The following is a 21,912-nucleotide window of genomic DNA, read 5'->3' as shown; positions in this document are numbered from 1 at the left end:
TCTTTGAAACACCCTGGGCTCCCCTCCATCGGGCCTTAATTCAATTTCAACATGCGTCTTCCGTCCATTTCTGCGCTTCTTTGCTTCGCAGGCCTGGTTGCTTTACCCGTGAATGCCTACGACGACACCAATATCAAAAGCATCCCTGTATGTGCTCAATGTGGACTCGATTCGAGGCCGAGGTACTGACTTTGAATGTTTGCTAGCTCCGCACCCATAGCCTCTCTCCGGTATGATAATATTCTGCGCTTAGATTAGCTGCGACGCTCGAAAAAAGAAGCCGCACACTAGCTAGTGCTCCGAGCAAATCAATGTTGACCGCCAGTAACAGCCATATCTCGATTCGGATTTCCAAAGCCGCTGGTTCGACTTCGGAGGAGATACAGTAATCCGCGCTGATAAGTAAGGATATTCCATATATCCAGGTGAATTATTCCAGAGATTCAAGTACTGATTCCCGCCCTCGTGTTCAGGTACATCCGCCTTACGGCTGACCGGCCATCGCAGCAAGGATGGATCGCCTCCCGCGTGCCATTGACTGCGACAAATTGGCAGGTAAATAGACAAGTCGGACGAATAAAAACATGCGCGCAAAGCTCACGTATATATTTGCTAGATTGAGCTCGAGTTCGAGATCCATGGCTCTGGTAATCTGCACGGAGATGGCTTTGCCCTTTGGCTCACCAAAGAGCGCGCCACACAAGGCCCTGTCTTCGGTTCGACCGACAGATTCGAAGGCCTCGGTATTTTCTTCGATACCTACAAGAACAATCGCCCCGGTGTATCGTTCCCTTACGTCATGGCCATGATGGGTGATGGGCAAACTACCTACGACCAGGCACATGACGGCAAGGCTAACGAGCTGGCTGGTTGCTCTGTAAGTTATCGTTGGCTTGCAGATACTTTTGAATGCGCTTCTAACTGTTGTTCAGGCTCGTGGTCTCCGTAGCGCTCCCATTCCCACCAAAGCCCGCCTCACCTACTTCCAGGACAAGTCCCTGTCCCTGGAGCTTCAGTACAAGACTGAAGACTCATGGACCGAATGCTTCACTCTTTCCGCCGAGGACTCCAACATTGCCATCCCCTCTGTTTCATACTTGAGTCTCTCTGCCGAGACCGGTGAACTGAGCGACAACCACGATATCATCTCTCTCAAGTCCGAGAACCTCTACTCCTTGAACCGCCCCAACAGCGCCGGTAAGGGCTCGCCAGATGATCGGACTAAGGGCCGCTCTCGCTCTCCTGCCAAGCCCGTCAAGCCTATCAAGGCTCCCGAGGAGAAGGGTAGCTGGACTTGGTTCCTTTTCAAGGTTGTGATGTTCTTTGCCGTTATCGTCGGCGCATACTCTGGCTGGACCGCTTACCGGACCAAGGTCCGGTCCTCCCGTTTTTAAATTTACTTTAAATTTACGTTGTATGGACATTTGGTGAAGCGCAGAAATCACACCTGTGTATTTCAAAGTTGATGTCTGGGTTTTCCCACTTCCTGTCTGACGAAAGGGATCTTGCATACATAGCCCGTGCGAAGCTTTGCTTTTGATTTTGATTTACGTTGTTCTCCCACAGCAGTTTTCGTTGTTTTCTTCTCTTTCTTCTCATCTTGGAAATGAAATAAGTCATGATCATTCAATTTTGTGCCATAATGGGCAGCCTGATGCCCGGGGTATCGATAATTTAGTAGAAGTAACAGTTCAAGGCGCCCTCCAAGGGTCCGAAGCCCATCCTTATGTTCGTCGTTCTTTCTCCTCGTTCCACAAGCGATCCACGATCTGAAAGACCTCCGTGACGCTACGCATAACATCATCGTCGATCCCAAGCGCACCATACCGATGCTGGATCTTATCCGGATGCCAGCGAATGCGCTCCGTCTTGAGCATACCGAGAAACTCCGCAGGCGCAGGGGCATGTCGCATGAATTCCTCAACGGCTTTGGGTTGAATATCAGCCCTCTTGCCGGAATGAACAGGCCAGAAAATCAAACTGCGCAACGACTCAGCAGCAGAGCCATTCTCCGTATCCCCACTCCCAATCTTCCCAATAGTCTCCCATCTCTCCAGATACTTCGCCCAAGCCCCACTCCACTCAGGCCGTTTAGCTCTCTTGCGCTCCGCACCTCGCCGTAGACTCTCATCCATCGCGCGTTCAAACGCCCTCCTCTCATCCTCCGCCCGCCCCCGCGCCTCCTCTTTCTTTTTCTGCATGCGCTCTGCACGCAACCGCTCCTGCGCCTCCATCATGCCCTCCCGTGTCCGCTCCCACATCCGCGCTCGCACGTATGACACATACTCCTCTTCAGTCATCTGCTCGAGCTCACCATCTGGGCCCTTCTGCACCTCCGGTACACGGTAGTTGTGGATAGGTTGACCATAAACATGTTCCCAGTATTGGGCGCCTTCATCATCACCTAGCGCGTCGAAGAGAGACTCACGGAAGGCGTCTGCTGTTGATATGTTGGAATGTTCGGGTGCGTCATTTTCGGTGTCATCGTGACATCGCCGCTTGGAGTGTCCGTTATTGTTGTCTGATGTGCGCGGCCGGTGGTGGTGGGACCGTTTGCGGTGTCGATGGCTGCTGTCATCTTTATGTACTTTGGAATGTCGAGATGAGCTGCTTTTGAAGCGGATTCCTCGGCCGCGGCTTGCGTTGGTGTATTCATCGACTCGAGGCTTTGGTGGCTGAGATGATCTTCCGGGGTCCTGAGCCAAAGGGACTTCTGGATCCATTGTGGAAATCTTTCATGTGTAAAAGGAGCGCTAAATCAAAATCATCGTATGAAGTTGCGCTCAAGCAATGTGGGCAGTGGGAGATGAAACTTGGGTCTTCGACCTGAGGAGTTGTAAAGTGCCCGCGGGCGGTGGTTCAGGGTCGGTGATAACAGTCTTAGTCATCTTATCTCCGTTCCAACCACACACCCATGTGCCTAATGTACCTATTCTTCTTCCTACAACACACTTAGGTATGCTTCTTCCTCTTATTCTAGGCTTTTTATAGGAAATTACATCTTGTTATCTACATTTCCTATGATATGTTTAATTTGCTAGAACAAAGAAAGAAGAAATCCTTGGATGATCTATGCACAGAGCCACTGGTTATATTCATGCCTCATCGCACATTCCACTCGATTGTATCTTCAAATATGAAGGATATACATGCCGCTCCGAATAATACATGAAACTTAAAGGATTCAAACAGCATGGTTGACATGGAGTAGGTACCCGATTAGGGACAAAAGCCTGTAACTTTCAAAGTGTTTCAATCTCTCCTTCAAATCCATACTAGAAGATTTGATGCTTACAGGGGTTATTTGACCACTCCACTTATTTAATAGAATGATGTTGTCTACACAAGCCTTAAATACGGCGTGTGCATACTCCGTACATACCCCCCAGATCATTCGCTTTTAGGTTAAGGTTGGGTTATGTGGGTCGTACAGGGTGGGCCAGTACATCATGTGATATCAACCTTAATAGTCAACAGGAGGAAGTTCAAGGGAGAAAAGATGTTAGATGACAAAAACTCTAGCTGTAGTTGCATAGCATGCATCTATGAATATCGCATCTGATAGGCTATTTTTGGATCCACCGTATTTCTACAATCAATGGAATGAAAGCTTGATTGAATTTGGAGTATTGAACAAAGTGCAATTCACGGTATGCCTGTACAACGCCTGCCATTCTAGTCCCAACACCTCAAAACACGATTCCATCGCCCAAAAGAGTAAAGAATCAAATGCGATAATGTGCCATGTTCTTCTTAATTTCATCCACAATCTCCACTGCCTCGTTGGTATTCCTTGCCTCGAAGTCGTAGCGCTTCTGCTCCGTGGCATCATTGCCACGCACAATCATCACCCGGAAGCTCTTGGGATGCCGACGGCTGACCTTGGACCCAATCACATCACTGAAGCTGATTGACCGTGTCTTGCCACCGGACACTGCTTTGCCTGTATCCCCGGGGACGATGTGCATGTAATCGTTTTCAAAAGTGAGGATTCGATGGTTGGATGCCGTGAATGACATGGGTTGTTTGCGGAATACATGGTAGCGGCGGTAATACCCGCCGAGGTGGTCTTGTTTCTGAGAAGAAGAAGGTAGCATGCGCTGAGCGCCCTTCTTGGACTCCTTTTTGCCTTTCTTGGACGTTGTCGCGTCGGCAGTGTCCACCATCAACGGTGCATTTGGTGATGAGCTGCCTGGCGAGGTTCCTAGTGCGAGAGGGCCGCCACCGAAGCGACGACGCACCAGATCAAGATCCGTGATGCTGCCTAGTGCCTCCACTGTGCGGTCAAGTGGAGCAATTGTGTTCGAGCCCATCACCTTCAAGAGATAGTTGCCTTTATCCTGACCCCATCGTTTACATACAGTGTCCAGGATCTCGGCTATATAACTGTCAGTAGATGTGTTGATGGTCATGACATGCGCAGAAGCTTCCGTATTTACGAAACGGATCTTCAATGTCTTAGAAACACCAAGGCGAGGTGTAGCATGCGAGATAGGTACTGCAGGCCGGTCCGCAGGAGTAAGCGTGCTGTGATTGAGTGCAGATGAAAATGGCTGACCCAGGATTGGGTTGGACCGGGTGGGTGTAACGAGGGTCTTTTGCTGTACAGATTGAGCTCCCGATGCTGCGAGATTTGCAGGTTGATCAGCCTCTTCTGACCCAACGCTGGAACTGAATTGTGGATACAGTCGTTCGTTCTCCTCAAACTCTGATTTCGATGCTTCGACCAGCGCGAATTCGTCATACGCCTTGCCCCTTGAACGACCTCGGGATTTGGCCGATTGGTTATTGTTTGAAGTGAAATCCGTCATGGGAAGTGTGCGTCCCAGCGCTGGGAAGTCATACTCGACTTCACCATCGTCAACCATGCGCAGCGTCCATCGGTTCACCATTAGCTTTTCGCGCCCAATTGCTGGACCGCGGGAATCTGCCGCGTACTTCCACAGAGCAAGACCAATCGTTTCAGCAACTGTGACTTGTGCAGGTTGTTCTGCAAGCTTAGACTCGCGTGTGAGTGGCAAATCCAGCGGTTCTTCAGGGTCACTTGAGAAGGGAAGGTAGATCTTCAAATGCAATGGATCGTCTTGACCTCGCCCAGAAAGTACCACAAACTTATCCAACGGATTGCTTGGTGCACGTTTCCGGGATGTTAGCTGGCTGGTCAATAAACTGACGGGTTGTACCATGCTAATAGGCCGTGGAGGAGGAAGATCTTGCAATGCAGGAGCCGGTGTTCGATGCTTGCGCGGTGAACTATTCTGCGGTCCTGTGCCCGAGGGCAACTTGTTCATCATTGTCATTGGCGAGGACAAATTCAAACCGCCCGCCACGCCCGCCAGCAATAAGGAGCCAGATCCAGCCGTGTTATCGAAATCAGATGATATCGCAGATCCAACTGATTCGGCGCCGGAATCTTCATCCTCATCCTCCTCGTGAAGTTCTCCGAGGGCCAGACTCTCTGCGCCCCGACTGCCAGTTCGTTCACGCCGCCTACGTGCAGTTTCGACAATCTGATCACTCCTGGAGAATTGAACTTGCCCTGGCTTATAGCCTCGGTGGTCGGTTTCGTTGTCCGTCGATAGATCACTGCTAGTGGTGGTATCTCGACGAGGGCGTAGTGGCATTTGGTTGTATTGATTTGCAACATTGTGTGTGGACGCAGAAGTGACCATCACTTCTGGCCGCTCGCGCTGGTCTTCAGAACGTCTTGGAGATGAGTCATCTCGATCTCGGCGGATAGGCATCTTGTCAAATTTAATCTGATCCATAGCGCTGTTCATTGTCAGATAGTGAGGTAGAATACCACCGAACAATTTACCAACCTGCCAATAGTATCTCCGTCTTCGTCGCTATCATCACTCAGATCACTGCTGTCATCGTCCTCTGCTTCCGCTTGTCTCTCTTGTCGCCGTTCTCGTCGAGTCTTCTTCTTCCCGATGCGCGCATGGTTCCGCCGTGCAGTCATGTCCGTATGGCTCTTGCCGGTCACCATGCCTCCGTCGTCTTCGCCGTCCTCCAACCCGAGCCCTTGCAAATCATGGCGATGTGGCTTCGCATTCCGTTCCGCTAGTCTATAATATTCCGAGGAGACGTTTGCAGTTGTTGGGATCGGAGGGGAGTAGGTGCGCTTCAAGTGGGAGGAGCTGTGTGTATTGGGAAACGCGGAAGCGGTTGACCAGCCCGCGGCGCGGAAGCCAGGTGTATTCAGAACGGAGTCGTTGACGCTAATCAGTCTGTCGCCAATTCCATCTTTGATTGTCGAGAGATACGAGGAACGCAATTGCCAGATCGTGAAGCTATGGTCAGGTTAGTTCTTGATCCTTAAAGACCTTTCAGTGGCGATGTGAGGGATATCGGTCTGCAATGATCGAATGCGACTTACTCTTCGTTGTGAAGAAGAGACATTTTCCCGACTCTCACGAGGACATATGTCCGTAAGATCCAGAGGCTACCGCGCAGTAGCGACCGAGGTTACCAGGCCAATCTCACAGCGAAAGCTCGCAGCGCATGGAGTCAAGCAATGGAAGCGAATGAGTCTAGCTCATACAGGACCAGCCTGGAAAAATAGGTGTAAAGATCGAGATCGTGAAAGGAGGGTCCAGAAGCAAGAGAAGGGAAGTGTCTCGGTCTCCGCAGATCGGTTCCCCGCCAAGGGGTTCCCCTTTCGACATACGGAGTACGGCCGGCTTGATGGCTACAGGAGTCGCGCTTCATGAGAACGGTGAAGAGACTTTGATATCATTCTTAATTGAGTACAACGTTCTATATTGGACTTGTTATCAAAATCAGAATGTCCCACCATTTTCAAATCGTTTTCTCTACAACATACCGTAGTTTTTCACCGGCCAATTCAGGTACCCAGTTATAGTGTCTTCCTTTCTTCCTCGAATTTAAAAATAGCTTTCATCTCTTTCATCTAACAGTGTCCTCTGCTGTCTCCTGAAAATGTCATTTTGGGGGAGTCAAGGACCGAGGCAGAATAGTCATGAAAGTAACAAAGCTGGATGCTTAGACGTGAGCAGGTACTCCGTACATAACCTAAATGGAGTAAATGGAGTACTTGGAGTATGGGGTAGATACTTAGGTATGGAGGAACGCAACCCTGGAGTGCTACTGTTTGATGCAATCAAATCAATAAGACAGATACTAGGAGAGTGCAAAACACATCTTGAGAAGACAAAAAAGACTCGTGTTTAGAGAGATCAGTTTGAAATACACCGGATGACACCATTAAAACGCATGCTTCCTCGATTTCCTCGAACAGGCGTGATACATATGTTACAAAAATGATGACATTTCAAGCCTTGGCCTTACCTTTGCGGGCCTTTTTCGGCTTTTCGTCGTCATCCACATCATCGGCCGCCTTCTTGGTCTTTTTGCCCTTGGCCGGCGCCTTCTTTTTCTTCGGTAAGCTCACATACTTGTCCTTCTTGAGATCAAGTTCTTCTTCCGCATCATCCTTGATCTCTTCGACAACCTCCTCTCCATCAGATTCATCGATGGCGTCCTCGATATCAGGCTTGTCCTTGGGGTCCTTCTTGGGCGCCACGACGCTGCTGGCTTTCATGAATGGCATGGGGTGCGAGCGAGAGTTATACAGACGGGTGAATGTGGCCTTGGTCTGCGTCTCCAGTTTGTTCTTCGACTCATCCATGGGGCCTAGTCCGAGTTCCATTATAGCATCGAAGTCCTCCCGGGTGAGATAGTAGTCGTCCATGAAATCAATGACCGAGTCAACGCTTTCCTTGCCTTCGTTCACCATTCGACGAATAATCTTCTCCTGAAGCAGAGGCATATATTGTTGACGAATCTCATCCCGGTTACCTGTGGTACGAAGACGCATATGGCCCTGAATCTCTTTGACGAATCGGGACAGTTTGCCTAGGGAACAATCTAGTTAGATAGTGCACAGAGATGATTAATTAGAATATCGAACATACCATGTTTGCTGTTGTTACCCAGCCAGCTGGTGAATGCAGGCCGCTCGTTGAAGTTTCCAAATTGGAAGCTAGCTGGCCGCACAAAACTGAAGACCGCATGGGTGGGCATTAGACTCCACTGCTGTTGGGTGCCGTGGATCATGCGGTCAACAAGATCACCATCGCTAATACTCGAGGCGGCATTGTCTAGTAGCTCAAGCGCCTTCAGTTGCTGTTCCTTGCCATGGTATTTGCCGGCAAGGGCAGGCTTGGTTTTAAGATAGTTTTCCTGAAGCATCAAGTAACTGAACTCATGGTCGTTGAAATAGAGCTCGATCTTATCGTTCAGGGTGGAGGTGGAACTCGGGGAGAACATCTGGGCGCTGAGAACTTTGCTGACGATATCCCATGGTTTGAGAATAATATGCTTCTCCCATGCCTTCGACATTTGTTTGCCTTCTTCGTAATTAAGGGTCTTTTGGTCTAGTCTCGCGGTGGACAGCATGTTGATGACCTGGCGGATGTCGGCATGGGTGCCCTCAATGAGCCCGTCGAGAACAGCAGGCGGGATTTTGAGACCTTCTCGGAAGCAAATGGTGGACAGTCTTGCCCGAATCTGCTCAGCAGTAGGGCGTCTGAATGGTACGTCATAGGTAATGAAGTCGAAGGGTTTCATCTTGGGAAGTCTTCGCTCATTGCAGACAAGAATAATTGGGATCTTGGTCTTTTTGACGATGGCGGCGACGGCTCCCACGCCTCCACGGTCACCGGCAGACATTCCATCAACCTCGTCCATGATCAGGACAAGTTTTTTCTTCTCACCCTCAACTTGCTTGCCTTGCCCGGCGAAATATCCTTGCAGCGATGTTGTATCTAGCACACCCAGAGTAGAGTTCTCAACAAGCTTCTTGCTTCTGGTGTCACTGGCATTGGTCTCTACGATATCAAACCCTTCCAGCTTTGCCACAAGATGGGCCGCTGTGGTTTTGCCAATCCCAGGGGGGCCGTGAATCATGACAGCGCGATATGTACCGGAGCCATCCTTACCACCCTTTTTGAAATCAGCTTTAGCGTTGTTGTACCAATTGCGCAGCCAGTTTTGGATCTTCTCCACCGCAAGCTTATTACCACAGATCATAGCAATGGACGTTGGGGCATACTTTGTGGTCCAAAGCTCCCCAGATGAAACTGGCTGTGAGATAGGGGGTGTTTGAGAGGCGGTGGCGGTTGCCTTGGGTCCTTGAGAAGTTGCGGCTGTCTTTCGCTTTTGCTCTTCTCGTTTTTTCTCTTCTGCATCGATCTCGGCGGCCATCGCACGGACTTTGGCCTCATCGGCTCTCTGTTTCTCGGCATATTTTTCGGCGGCCTTTCCATCGCCTCCGTTGGCAGGCAGCCGTCGAATCAATTCGAAAAGACCGTCTTCGTTGATGGTCTTGATCTTGTGCTTTGCGATGGTCTCAAGCTTCTTTGGACCGGCATCCTCGCCAAGGACAACAAAGCTTGTCTTGGAGCTAGGAGCCCCCACGACTTTGCCACCGTACTTCTTCACCAATTGCGCGCCCTCATCGCGACCTAGAGATTCTAAAACACCCGTGAAGACAAAGGACAACCCAGCAAGGCAGTTTTCTTCACCAACGGGCAGTTCCTTAGTTCCAGTCATTCCCGGATCACGGCTTGCTTGTGCTCCAAACTTGAACTTCTTTGGCTCTCCCTGAGGAGGTTCTGGGGCTTCAACCGTGGGGATGCTATCGAAGATATCCTGGAGCTCTTTGCTTTCTGGCTTGTCGTCCTTCTTGGTCTTTGAAGGGCTAGCCTTTTGCTTCTTTGCGGCTGGTGGTGCTGAGGGCTTTGCCTTTGGGGCTGCTTTTTTGGTTTCCTTTTTGGGTTCATGGTAGTCACCATCTTCTTCTTCGTCGATAAGAGCTTCCGACTTGCGTTTGCGACCCGGTCGGGCCTTCACCGCAGGAACCTTGGGAAGATCTTCCATGACTACGTCGTCGTCCTCGTCGTGAGAGGGCTTTTTCTTTTGCGTCTTCTTCGATGCTGGAGCGACTGGCTTTACCTCCAGCACTTCAAAGTCACTATCCTCGTCGCTATCGTCCTCAGCGACATAAGCGTCGTCTCCCTTGCCAGCTTTTCCATATTCAGTTGCAAAAATATCATCGTCGCCGAGATTTTCATCTTCCAGGATTTTGGCAGCTTGCTTTGTCGGTCCTCGAGTAGCGGTCCGTCCTTTCTTCACAGGTTCTTCGGCAGTCTTGTTGGGTTTGGGACTTGCCGCAACACTCTTGGTGTTATCTGACAGCGCCTGTTCAGCTGCTTTGGTAGGACGTGTCTTCTTCTTGCTGGAAGCGAAATAATCGGAGGAAGTCGTAGGTTCTTCTTTACTCTCTTGCGGTTTTCTGGAAAGACGGTTTATCAGTCACCTTGTATACGGAATGATTCAGCTCAGAATGGACATACGATTGAGTCTTGGGCTTCGCTTTTGTAGTTGATGGTTTGGCAGGTGCTACATCTTCTTCCTCGTCGCTATCATCCACAACCTTCCTGCTACCTATTCTCACGTTAGACTTGCGGCGCTGAGGCATCGATTATGGAGAACATACGTCGCTTTCTTGAGGCGGAGGGGTCCTGCATTGTTGAGTTCAAGGTTAGAATAGCATCTTCAACTGGAAATTGGTAGACCATATATAAAGCAAACGTAATCTCCTTTCGCGAGCAAGGCACCAGCTTACCTCTTTTTTGGCCGCGGGCTTCGCGGGAGCTTTGCTGGAGTCTTGACTTGACTTGCCCCCGAAGAAATTTCGGATGTCCATAGCGAGACAATCAGTAAAACAAAGTTTGGCAAGAAGCTGTAAACTGAGGTGTCGATTGAAGATCAACCGGGCTATCGCTGCAGCTTTAGATCGCGAACGACGCGCCACGCTCCGGGGAGACGTGACTGGCTGACGTAAGTGAGCACTTTCTTCCTATTTGGAACTAGCGCGGATATCACTTGCAACGGTGCAGTATGTAGCTAAAGGCGACAGATCGAAAGTAGCTTCGCGGTGCTTTTGCTTTTATGCTATGTCAATCATATTTCTTCTCGGGTATTGAGGTGGATCTGGACCCGGATGCGCGGTGGCCTCTGCCGGAACATGTGGACTGTGAGGATAGAATGAACGTAGGAAACACAAAATGTAGGAGGTCGAAGGCAATGGAGAGAAACATGTTTAAAAAGAGAAAGGAGAAGAGAAGAAAAGACAGCCAAACTCCTATATATACAGCATCACTAATCTTTATACAAAGTTGGTCGTCTCGTGTTCCTTTTGTGCCACTTTCTCTACTTTTTCCCTTGTGCGGTTATGTATGTAGCTCAATTTTCCAGCCCTGGGACATTTTGGAGCGAATCACTTCTAGGGAGAAGATGTTAGGCTCGAGGTTTTCACAAAAAACAAAAATATCACATATATCTTTTTGGCAACAAATTGCGACCTGATCTATAAGGCAGAAACTACATTGATATCACGTGTACGGTGACATTCCCCTTTGGGACTAGCGTCAATTATCGAAATGTGCCGGAGTAACGAAGCCTTCCGCAACAGTAGATATCACGTCGTCTCTCTCCTCACAATGGGTCCACAGCTCAAGATGTTCGCTGGTCCACTCTCCGCCTGCACGCGGCCAACCCGTACGAGTCATCCAATTCCCAGAACCTCCTAGCGAAAGACTAACAGCGCGACAGTGTCTGGACCGCTAGCCACCTTTTCACTATCGCGATGCTTCTCTACCACAAAGCCCGCCCTTGACTGGCTGACCCCGAAGTTCCAAGAAAAGTCCAAGTCGCCTAAGGGTCGTCCTCACGTCGCCACCGGCGGTTCCACCCGAGGAACAACTGTTGTATGGGGAGACTTCGGTTTGCGCATGAAAGACCACGACCGCCGTATGCCCGCATCGGCACTGAAGATCGCCGAAGAGACTATCAAGCGGCGGCTACGAGGAATGAACTACAAGCTGTACAAGCGTGTCAGCGCCAACATCGGTGTCTACACCAAGGGTAACGAGCAGCGTATGGGTAAGGGTAAGGGTAAGTTCGATTACTGGACAGTCCGACTGCCCGTGAGCCGAATTGTCTTCGAATTGAAGGGAGATGTTCACGAAAAGGTTGCCCGCGAGGCATTCAGATTGGCCGGTCACAAATTGCCAGGTATGCTATGCCACTTCCGCCTTCTCTACTATCTGTCTTGCGCATGAAAGATGCTTATTGTTATTGATTAGGTCTCTGGGAATTCGTCAACAAGGGTGACCCTCCTGTCGTGGGTATTACAAAGCTTGGAAATGGTGTGACTCTCGAATCCCTCAAGCGGGCGCGCAGAAACCCACCCATCGGTACCAATGACCTCGCTTCACCTCCGAAGAGCGCCTCGAGCTCCGACTCTACCCAATAAATTCTCGTTTCCCGCATGATACCGTTTCCCATTTTCCTCTCGGTCATGTCCTTTGCTTTTGTCTTCGTTGACTAAGCGCCGACACCAGACCCAGGCCCATACCCCTGCTGTCTGCGGGCTTTGGCCACTGCATCGTCCTCGTCACGTGTCATATCTTTGTACATTATCATCAGCTGTTTGCGTCTCTTTAGGATCCATCGAGGCATGAGCTCCTCTGATGGTCCTTTGTCTTGATACTAGGAGTTTAGACAAGGAAAATATATTCAGCATTTACCTTTACCTGATTCGCTGAATACTCCCATACCCAGCTTCTGCGCTTGGGAGTACTCGTCATTGGTAGATGCTGGGGCGTGTGTTCCTAGACTGGGGCTTGCTTCAGTCGTGGTGTGGCGGACGCCGCCTAATGAGGTCAGTTCTTGGTATGGGGAACGCGAACTCGAAGAGCGCGACAGACCTCCCAATTGTCCTGTCTGCTTGACGGGACTCTTAGTGAATTGGCGGATAGATTCATATCTATGCTCTAGGTCTCAGCCAAGGAAGATTGTTAGAAGTGATGCTAGCGTATCTCATACTGAGTGCTCTCGCCGCCAGGTTCCATATCCACAAGTCTAGAGTCCGACATTTCGATGTTGTTTGCTAGGAATTGATGTATATCGACGAAACAATGATAGCCCGAGCGATATATATAACAGGAGGTAGTCTTGATTGACAGTTGAAAGCTGACGTTTGGAGTGGGTAGTCCAGACCACTAGTGACGGAGATGTGATGACGTATTGGAGCACAAGTTCTGGTCTACAGAGACAGTTTGGGATGGATACATTCAAATACGATTGGGATGACCCCGTACTGGATATTCCGCGTCGACTGTTCGTCCCTCGCAATACTAGCTGAACTGTTCAAAGACATACATGACTACCGCAAGGTTGAGAAGTCAAATGTCCAAATATTTTGGCTATCACAGAGATAGTATGCAACGACAAGATGTAACGCCCAAATACTCCTCGGCAACTGCCTTCATGCGCCCGGGAAATTAAAATTGACTCGAATACTCGGGGACTTCGAAGTCTGATTCTGCGTCATGACAGACCACACTTTCCTCGCCCCATGCTCACTGAAACCCACCTGGGTGTACACATCGTCATTCATCCATTGTTTCCGTCTGTTGGTGATGAGTGATTAAAAGTCCATGCCCATCAGATAACTAGTGCATTGTTAGCTCTATGTCCTTGTTGGGTGATTCGGGAACAGCATACCTTTCATAGATGCGCATAAACTTCGCCACGAAAGCTTCAAGGTGGAAGATAACTTTCTATATTGAAATGTACATTAGTATGTGTTTTGTTGGCGGTGATAGCCGCACATGACTTACGCTTCCCAACTTGATACGGTGCTCATAAAACGCAGACCACTTGATGACGTCTGGCTTCAGTGCATCGTCGACCCGTGCGACCAGTTTGAATGTCAAGGTCTATTATCAAAGATTAAAATATGCCCAGTGTTTTCCGACCGGAAACGAATACGCACCTTCAGAATCGTTGTAGGGGGGATACAATGGGTCAAGAGATCGTAAAGACGCGCGCGAACCTGCAATAGTCGAGCCGGTGACCGTTCGGCCAAAATCTCATCCGCCGTTAGGGAAATAAGGGCCTCCCAGTCCGGAGGCGGAATAAGGGTATTGTCTGTGACTTTTTCACTAGATTCCGAAAACGTAAGTCGACAAAATCAGGGCCAATGAAAGAAAAACGAGGTACAAACTCACTTTTGCGCATAAATCGACTCGAACATCAGTAGGGCACGACGCAAATTCCGCCCACTCTCCTTTGCAATTCTCTTGTTAAGAACTTCTGACTCGGCCCATCCTTGCTTTTGTCCTGCAGCACTGAGCGCAGTGCAAATATCATTTTCGGTAGGTGCTGCAACCCTGACCAGCAGGGTTCGAGAACGAATTGGCGCAATGATGTTGGAGGTGCTGTTGGCTAGGAGAATCAATCGCAAATTGGGACTGTATTTCTCCATAGTACGTCTGAGGGCGGCTTGCGCATCGCGCGTAAGATGGTCGGCCTCGTTGATGACCACGACTTTGAACCGCTGCTTCGCGCCGAGATCCACCTGTTGCGTCTGCGCTACTTCCTTGAGCAATTCCTGGACGACTACTCGGTCATACATCCCGACATCTGCTGGTGTGATTTCAAGGTGGTAGACGGATGAGACAATGTTGAACTCCAGCTTGCGGTTGCTTGTTGTTTGGAAGACTCTGGCGTCGATCTTGATCTTCTCAACACCGGGGCCGTACAGTTCTTTCAATGTCGCAATTATCCGTGTCTTCTTTCCAGCTCCAGAGGGTCCGTAAACTAGTAGATGGGGGAAATCGCCGCTTTGTGCCTAACGAGGATCTCTTGCGTCAAAATGAAGCTCGTATTCTGCAGGCGAATGTCTCTTACCAGTGACCGCAGGCGATCAGACAGCTCGGGGTGGTACGAGAGAGCATCAAGGGTGCGTGGTCGCAGCTTATCAACAAGAAGAGCCATTTTGGGAACTTTGTAAAATTGCCCAGGGTGATCACAAATCCGAGGTGCCGGTTTTTCGATTGAAGATGGCAGACTGGAGAACGCGTTCAGACACGCGCCTAATTAATCTCTGGTCCGTGCACGATCCCACTATATGGATCCATACAGCACTGTACTGCAAGGAACTTGGGTCAAATGCAGAATTTGTATAATCACATATGAATAAATTCGGCAATATATACAGCTATGTAATTTTCTAGGCATTTGGCAGCCTTCCGCCAAACCCCAAGATGTATAGTACAAAGATTTGCTTGAAGAGATGAGATGATTTCGAGATAGGGACCACACCAATCATGTTTCTTGGATCACCATTCAGATATCCTGGAACTCTATGCAGAATCACATATTCAGAGAGAAGGAGTTCGAATGCGTCTTGAGATGAGCTTCTTATGATGCGATTGGCTTCAAAACACCATTGTCGTCATATTTCGCTTCTGTTTAAGGTTAATCCAGGCCAACACGCATAGAAAGAATGTGAAACTTACTGAAAAAGGTGTATGACAGCGTGATAGTATCGATTCCCTTCATATTAGGATCAGTAGCAAAGTCAGGATCAATATAGAAGAAGACAGGCATGTCAACTGATTCTCCTGCGTTAAGCTTCTGTTCCTCAAAGCAGAAGCATTGGATCTTGCTGAAGTATGGCGCAACCTGACCTGGTGTCACACTGTATGTTGCGACTCCAATGATATCTTGCGGGCCCTTATTCGTTGCAGTATAGAATGCTAGTGCGGTCTCTCCAGGCAGCACTCGGACCTCGCGCTGCTGGGGAGTAAATTTCCAAGGAAGCACATCCGATACGGAGCCATTGAAGGTAATTCGCAGACGACGGGAGTCGGTCACTGGTTTCACACGCTCAGCAGTATCGCCGTCGCCGTTGCGGTGGGTGAGGATGGGCTGACCGCCCCAACCAGTCTGTTGGCAAATCTGTAATTGAGATGACTGTAAGTTTCCATTCACATCAAAAATAGCCTAGGTCAGCCAGAAACATCGCATACCATCTTGTAAAGAGGGACAGATCCATATGCGAGAGCAACAGTTCCGAGGATCATGCTGATGGTATAGTACCTGACCAGGGAACTCGTTAGCCATGATATCTCCCAAATCTGAGCTCGGTGACAGCGCACATAGTAGAGGTATTGCGCTTTTGCGATTCTGGGGTATTAAAAGGCGCTGCAGATGAATTGCGTTGTTCGTGACGCAAGAAATTACTCGAGAAGTATCTCCGCTCAGCCTCGAAAGCGTTCTTCCGGAAACAAAATGATCGCTGAGGAATTGTTCCTGTGAGCGCAGAGCGCCCCAGCGAGGGGATTAATCGTGCAAACATGGTTCTATGACTTCAACCGGATTGCATGTTGGGGTCTCAAGTGATCCAGCCCTGGAATCCTCTGCACGTGATCAGTCCGAAACAGCGGCTTATCGATAAGCCCTAAGCTTTGGGGTCACGTTACATTGATGTAGACGGCGAGGAATATCTACATGTACACATGGCATCTTGATCTTACACGTATGTACATATTTATGGATGTGAATAGCTCCTTTACTTACACAGTATATCTGTCATGGGAAATTTATCCACATGTGCAGTCTATCATATTGCATGATTTCCTTCGCTGTTTCTCTTGTTCAACATGCAGTATATTTGACGTAGATACCTATACGTACCTGTGTAAGTATGAGTCTAGTGTTGCTGCCGTTCATGGAGCCATGCCCTAGAAAACAGGCCAAATGATAGATCCATTTTATGTAGAAGTAGAAGACTAGGAGAGAATCATAAGATATCCTCTTTACCTTCATGTCCAATGCGATCAAAGGTCTAGTGGAACGCCTTTCAGTTCATGGAAATGCAATGTTAATAGGAAACCTTGGAAGATAATACAGCGCGGTGACACCCCCAGCCCAGCCCCAGAGTTCAAAATACATAACCGTTACTAATACAACTGTCTGACGGCTTGGATACATAGATACATATTGAGCTAAGCATCTCACCAATGGAAAAGTTTAATTCAACACCTTGGAAGTGATGCGACCAAAAACTCCTCGAACCATGCTAGGTTGTTCGTGGAGGCAAGTGATGAGAACAGCAGCACTAATCGCAAAGGCAATACGTTCTCGGTATTGATACTGGGAAACATCAACACGCGTCAGTACCTTGTGATAATCTTGAGCCTATCACAGGCTAATTTGAGGGCATTGGGAAGGGTGTTGAAGGGGACGTGGGTGTAACCCTGGCGTGAGCAGAAGATGCGAGAGTCCGATGCATACCTTTTTATCATACAACCGTGGCAGAACCGTGGCGGCAGCCCGTGGTGCCACAAATAGCGCCAACTCCTGCCTCTTCCGCGCTTTCTCAACCAATACACTCCAGCCACACATGAAACATCCCGCGCCGACGCAGAGCCCAGAGTCCCACATCATCGGAGTGACAGTCTTTAGATCAAAGATCTTGGGTCCAAGTCGTGTCCGAGCGAGACAGACACCGTAGTAGAATAAGCTGACGAAAGACGCCAGGAAGGCAGATGATTGGGCTGCATCAGTGAGGGCCCGGCGAAGGGCAGTCGCAGATTTCATTCCGCTAAGTCGGAACGCAATCTGTAGGGGTATATAGGTTGCACAGGCAAATTTAAAGGTTTTGAAAAACCGATACAGTGCGTGTTTCTCACAATTGGGACCACATCCCATATGTACCATTTCGCAAGGGATTGGACTCACTTTCGCCGGGTCTCCCCATACCTCTGGCCAATTATAGTCTTTGCACATCGACTGAAGAAGAGATGCTTGGCCAGTGTCCTTTCCGTATACAAAGATTCCTCGTCGAGCACGACGCAAAGCTTCGATTAGGCGTGAATCAACTTGAGCAGCTTGCCCGATCCACTTCTCGTAGGTGTTGGGCAGTCTCTCCGGGAGGTAAAACCACGCCCACATGACTATCGCGGAACTCATAGCAAAGACAGTTGCATCCGTGGAGCTGGGCACAAGTGATTCGACAAGAGTCCAGCGATTCTGGGCCCGGCGGCGACGAGACCAGCGACTCCATGCAAAACACGCGGCCGCATCCACGGCTCTTGTGACCATGAAGATGGTCAGGTCCATCGTCCTCCCTGCTAATTCCGGGCGGTGATGTTCCAGCGGATCAGGTAGAACCTGAGGGTCTTTCCCCTGATCTGCGGACATCCGGATGGCTCTGACATCTTCAATTGGTAGACAGATGCGATTTCTGTTCAGAAGTTGGAAACTGAACCATCCAGATATGAAAGTGGCAACGAATCGAATCAAGCGATCGAGCCTTCCAGAGATCCGAACGTCACCTTTGGAAAGTTTTACAGCGATCAATGCACATAGACGATACAGTCCTATAGGTAGTAGGGTTGAGCCACCGACCAAGGAAGCACAGACTGTTGGAAAACTGTTCAGACGTAAAGGACCGGTCAAGACTTTAGCTAGCTATTCAAAGCCATGTTAGCTATAACAATTCACTTGCCAGATCATAGGGGAATGGTGTTATGAGAAGATCATCCACAAAAGACTACATCGGGGAATGACCAAAACGTACCTCTCGGAGCTTCTGTCGGGTTGTCCAGTGCTTATTGCCTAGTCGGCGTACATAAGCCACTAGTTTCGGAGTGACAGAAGATAGGTACCCGAGCGCGTAGGCGCGAAGAAGGCTACAGTCACAATCAGCAATAGCTCCCTAGATCACACAGTTGCACCAAGCCACAAGGGTAAGAGATCGGATGGACCTACGGTTTGAATATCCGGACGTCGTCCCTTCCATGGCGTCCTCGGAGTGCAGGTTCCATGCTGCCGGAAACCTTCATGTCATGATCCGTCGGGAGGTGTCAACATCACAGTTCCCCGAACTAATCGGTGACGAGGGGTCAGCGAAATGTAAACTCTGGTGGGATTCACAAGAATTTTCTCGCCAATCAGCCCACTAGGTGAAGGTAAGAACCCAATTAGTTTTGTCCGCGGGTGACCTACAATGGCACCTCTCGAAAATTGGGTAGTATTCTCCGACAGAGGGAGGTTGACAGCAGCACGATCTTTTATTCTGGAGTTCCAGATCAACCGTGGATCCCGTGTAGGGGTTTGTAGAGGTGGGTGGGTTAGAGGGTGTGGTTGGACCTCGGTCCCTGGAAAGACAGAACCCCCGCCGACAAGATCCAGAGCCAGGGGACGGACCGAGTAAGAGAACAGAGGACGATCATCCGAAGTGATGGGCTTTTGTTGGAGCACGATGGTCGGGATTGCGGGGCCTTACTCTGCACAAGGCCCACGGATGATTTAATGAGTCCAATAGGGGTCGATCCCAGGAGAGGACTCCAAAACAAGATGAACCGCACTGACCCAATTATGGCTTTTTTTTTGGTTTTCTTGCACCGAGAGAAAGAGCAATATAGACAGAGATGTGCCTAGGGAAAATGCAATGTATTCCGGATGTATGAGGGAGAAAATAGTCATAGGTTGGTACTTACCGTGTACTTTCACCACTGGAGACAAGCCGGTTGGTCTCAGGGCCTCGGGGAGGTTCTCCGGGGGTCAACAGCTTTCCCCCAGGAACGTATGACATACCCGGAGGACCTCCCAAGCCACCACGGAGCGGGTGTAATATTGGTAACTTTGGTACCGTTATGTCACGCGCTCAAATTTTTGCATGTGATCAGGTCAAGGCCGAACAGGACGATTGCTTTGATGCGAAACTCTCCACTCTACTTCTACCCCAGAACGGATCTTGTCTTTTAGAATTCTCATGATCCTCTTCTTCTTTCTTTTTTCTTCTCTGCTTACGTGACCTTCCTGATTCTCCCTCATTGCGCCGAGCCGAAACGGCTAGATCTTATCGAATCGCATTATCAGCCTTGAGAGAACCCCGTGGTCTTGGATCAAAACCAACCCCCCGCGTCCCTCGTTTGTGGAGTCAACCCTTCTTTATCGGGTTGATTGCATACACTCTGCAGTTTTCAAGGCATGACAGTATCGCCTCGGTCGATGCTATTCTGAACATCGGAGTAGCAACAGTTTCGTTGACCGAAACCCATACAACTTCTTCTGATATTGAACCACTCTTCGCAATGAATGGGCATGGGACTGAAGTTCAAACCGAGCGCACATCTCCTCCGGCTGCTCCATTCGGATGTAAGTTAGTTCGAGCATTGTTTTGTTCTCTTCCCTAATTCGATTACAGACTCTTGGCTCTCCCCTATGGATACTCCTTTTGAACAAGCGCCTGCTCTCCCTCCAGGGCCCTCTCTTCTTGATGATAATGAATCCAATATGCTCGATAACTTTTTTACTACCATGAACGCGAACCACTTTACGAATGACTTTTGGATGCGACAAGAACATAAACATGGCGTTCCGAACTTTGACTGGTCAGCTGAGCTGCCACCCAACTTTGAGGGCTCGACCACCTCTTTATCACAGCCTTCATTCCAGCAACATGGAATGGGCAAGTCAGCTGGTGGGATGATAGCAGGCAACCCTACAAGCTCGGATATATTCGCTGCTGCGTCAATGCTCTACCAGAGTGGCTTAAACGGGTCAGAGGTAGGGCCTTCGTTAGCACATCAGGCTTTCGCGGGACACTCTCTTCCAACCACTGGGACACAACCATTGAATAGCCATCATACTGCCAATCCTGCACAGGTTTCAACTTCATCTCCACCCCGGGCTGATGTCCCGACTGGATATCATACCTCGGAGATGTTCTTTGACGTACGTGACCCCATTCCTGTGGACCAACATCCATCAAGGAAGACCCGCAGCTTGCGCTGGGGTTCAGATGCTAGTTTCATGGATCAAGGGTATCTTCGTCCTCCTGACCAGCCCGATGAGGAACAACGGACGAATGACCTGCTCGATCATCTCCATTGTTTTGAGCCGCAAAGCAGTGCCGCAAACACACGAGCGCCCAGCCCCGAGCACATGATAGGAGCTCCTCCTCAGCGGCCCTTGTTCCGAGGTGGTGCTGTCCCAGATGAAGCCTCACAGTCTCGAAAACGGCAACGAGCCCTGAAGGAGGAAGGGGACCAATACTCTGATGACGATGACGCTAGACCTCAGTCAAGAAAGTCCAGAGGTTCCATTGTCAAAGGCCGACGAGTATCGACGGATATATCTCGAAAACCCCGACTACATCCAGGGTCCAAAGCTGCACGAGAAAATCTTACAGAAGAGCAGAAGAGGACCAACCACATTCTCTCGGAGCAGAAGCGCCGGAACCTCATCCGTCAAGGCTTTGAGGACTTGTGCACGCTGGTGCCTGCACTCAGAGGTGGCGGGTTTAGCAAAAGTGCCATGCTCACTGGAGCCGCTGACTGGCTTGAAGACCTACTCCAGGGCAATGACATCCTCCAAAATCAACTCCGTGATTTAAAGGGCATCAATGGCTTGATGATGCCACGATGATAGCCTTTGTGATATGATCACAACCTTAATTTATGATCTCATGGTTGCCCCCTGCCTCTTTATTTCGCAGGGATTGCAAGCGTTTCAGCGGGCGGACAGTTTTGCGTATGCAAACGAGTTGGCATTACATTTTCGCAAATTCCGGCCACAAGATACCATTTCCTTTATCTGCGTGCTCTTTTCCAGTCCTTTTTTCCCCATCTAACCGCTGTAGGTGATGCGAGTCACCTTCAGGCTGGTCCTCGGCACATATCGATACCCTAGTGCATAATTTGAAATGCCTTTATGGGCAGGAAATACTTTAAATCTTTTCCGTATGGCTTTGGCTCCTTGTAGAGATGTAGGCTAGTATGTAGCTGACATTTAACATAAGGAATGAAGCAATGGCCGTTGACTACAGTGCTGCGCAGGTGATGTTCCTGAATTATGTAAACTATTACCTAAATGTACATGCAGGTGTACCTAAGTCTGTACATGTGCTCTTCAGGTCTACATGTACCTAGGATGTACTATGTAGTATCTTCCAGGCAGCCGTACATCGCAAGGGTGTCTCGGTCACAGTATCAGGCTGAGTCCCTGAAAGGACCTCGG

The 21,912-nt window shown here is 49.5% G+C and overlaps 9 protein-coding genes across 9 annotated transcripts; 3 read left to right on the top strand and 6 right to left on the bottom strand.

The window, feature by feature from the left end:
* Positions 1 to 51: 51 nt before the first annotated feature.
* On the top strand, positions 52 to 1,394 carry N7457_005328 (legume-like lectin family protein; the record flags this gene model as incomplete). The annotated part of the gene is made up of 6 exons (XM_057176373.1): positions 52 to 147; positions 207 to 230; positions 332 to 402; positions 474 to 555; positions 617 to 877; positions 933 to 1,394. 6 exons carry the CDS (start codon positions 52 to 54, stop codon positions 1,392 to 1,394), a joined length of 996 nt encoding a protein of 331 aa, XP_057030675.1.
* A 330-nt stretch (positions 1,395 to 1,724) lies between these two features.
* N7457_005327 (uncharacterized protein) lies at positions 1,725 to 2,723 on the bottom strand (the record flags this gene model as incomplete). Its single annotated transcript, XM_057176372.1, has 1 exon — positions 1,725 to 2,723. One exon carries the CDS (start codon positions 2,721 to 2,723, stop codon positions 1,725 to 1,727), a length of 999 nt encoding a protein of 332 aa, XP_057030674.1.
* Positions 2,724 to 3,725: 1,002 nt separating this feature from the next.
* N7457_005326 (Sin1 family protein) lies at positions 3,726 to 6,405 on the bottom strand (the record flags this gene model as incomplete). The annotated part of the gene is made up of 3 exons (XM_057176371.1): positions 3,726 to 5,772; positions 5,823 to 6,296; positions 6,383 to 6,405. 3 exons carry the CDS (start codon positions 6,403 to 6,405, stop codon positions 3,726 to 3,728), a joined length of 2,544 nt encoding a protein of 847 aa, XP_057030673.1.
* An 892-nt stretch (positions 6,406 to 7,297) lies between these two features.
* On the bottom strand, positions 7,298 to 10,735 carry N7457_005325 (replication factor C subunit 1; the record flags this gene model as incomplete). Its single annotated transcript, XM_057176370.1, has 5 exons — positions 7,298 to 7,881; positions 7,941 to 10,321; positions 10,383 to 10,473; positions 10,526 to 10,550; positions 10,655 to 10,735. The coding sequence occupies 5 exons, from the start codon at positions 10,733 to 10,735 to the stop codon at positions 7,298 to 7,300; spliced, it is 3,162 nt and encodes a 1,053-aa protein (XP_057030672.1).
* A 724-nt stretch (positions 10,736 to 11,459) lies between these two features.
* Positions 11,460 to 12,346, top strand: N7457_005324 (mitochondrial 54S ribosomal protein uL16m; the record flags this gene model as incomplete). Its single annotated transcript, XM_057176369.1, has 3 exons — positions 11,460 to 11,589; positions 11,644 to 12,105; positions 12,177 to 12,346. Coding segments are annotated over 3 exons (762 nt in total), but the record flags the coding sequence as incomplete, so codon positions are not given.
* Positions 12,347 to 12,417: 71 nt separating this feature from the next.
* On the bottom strand, positions 12,418 to 12,968 carry N7457_005323 (uncharacterized protein; the record flags this gene model as incomplete). The annotated part of the gene is made up of 3 exons (XM_057176368.1): positions 12,418 to 12,582; positions 12,643 to 12,859; positions 12,919 to 12,968. 3 exons carry the CDS (start codon positions 12,966 to 12,968, stop codon positions 12,418 to 12,420), a joined length of 432 nt encoding a protein of 143 aa, XP_057030670.1.
* A 554-nt stretch (positions 12,969 to 13,522) lies between these two features.
* On the bottom strand, positions 13,523 to 14,874 carry N7457_005322 (replication factor C subunit 5; the record flags this gene model as incomplete). Its single annotated transcript, XM_057176367.1, has 6 exons — positions 13,523 to 13,547; positions 13,600 to 13,655; positions 13,716 to 13,814; positions 13,871 to 14,039; positions 14,106 to 14,728; positions 14,788 to 14,874. 6 exons carry the CDS (start codon positions 14,872 to 14,874, stop codon positions 13,523 to 13,525), a joined length of 1,059 nt encoding a protein of 352 aa, XP_057030669.1.
* Positions 14,875 to 15,300: 426 nt separating this feature from the next.
* On the bottom strand, positions 15,301 to 18,731 carry N7457_005321 (cytochrome c oxidase assembly protein; the record flags this gene model as incomplete). Its single annotated transcript, XM_057176366.1, has 8 exons — positions 15,301 to 15,347; positions 15,399 to 15,840; positions 15,912 to 15,981; positions 16,041 to 16,244; positions 16,925 to 17,037; positions 17,179 to 18,357; positions 18,467 to 18,578; positions 18,658 to 18,731. 8 exons carry the CDS (start codon positions 18,729 to 18,731, stop codon positions 15,301 to 15,303), a joined length of 2,241 nt encoding a protein of 746 aa, XP_057030668.1.
* A 1,254-nt stretch (positions 18,732 to 19,985) lies between these two features.
* Positions 19,986 to 21,321, top strand: N7457_005320 (basic helix-loop-helix domain-containing protein; the record flags this gene model as incomplete). The annotated part of the gene is made up of 2 exons (XM_057176365.1): positions 19,986 to 20,049; positions 20,099 to 21,321. 2 exons carry the CDS (start codon positions 19,986 to 19,988, stop codon positions 21,319 to 21,321), a joined length of 1,287 nt encoding a protein of 428 aa, XP_057030667.1.
* Between the last annotated feature and the right edge of the window lie 591 nt (positions 21,322 to 21,912).

The sequence above is a fragment of the Penicillium paradoxum genome, assembly GCF_028828445.1.
Source record: "Penicillium paradoxum strain IBT 22861 chromosome Unknown utg000005l_segment0_segment0, whole genome shotgun sequence".
NCBI lineage: Eukaryota > Fungi > Ascomycota > Eurotiomycetes > Eurotiales > Aspergillaceae > Penicillium > Penicillium paradoxum.
The sequence above is the reverse complement of the archived record's forward strand: the minus strand, read 5'-3'. Positions and strand labels throughout refer to the sequence as shown.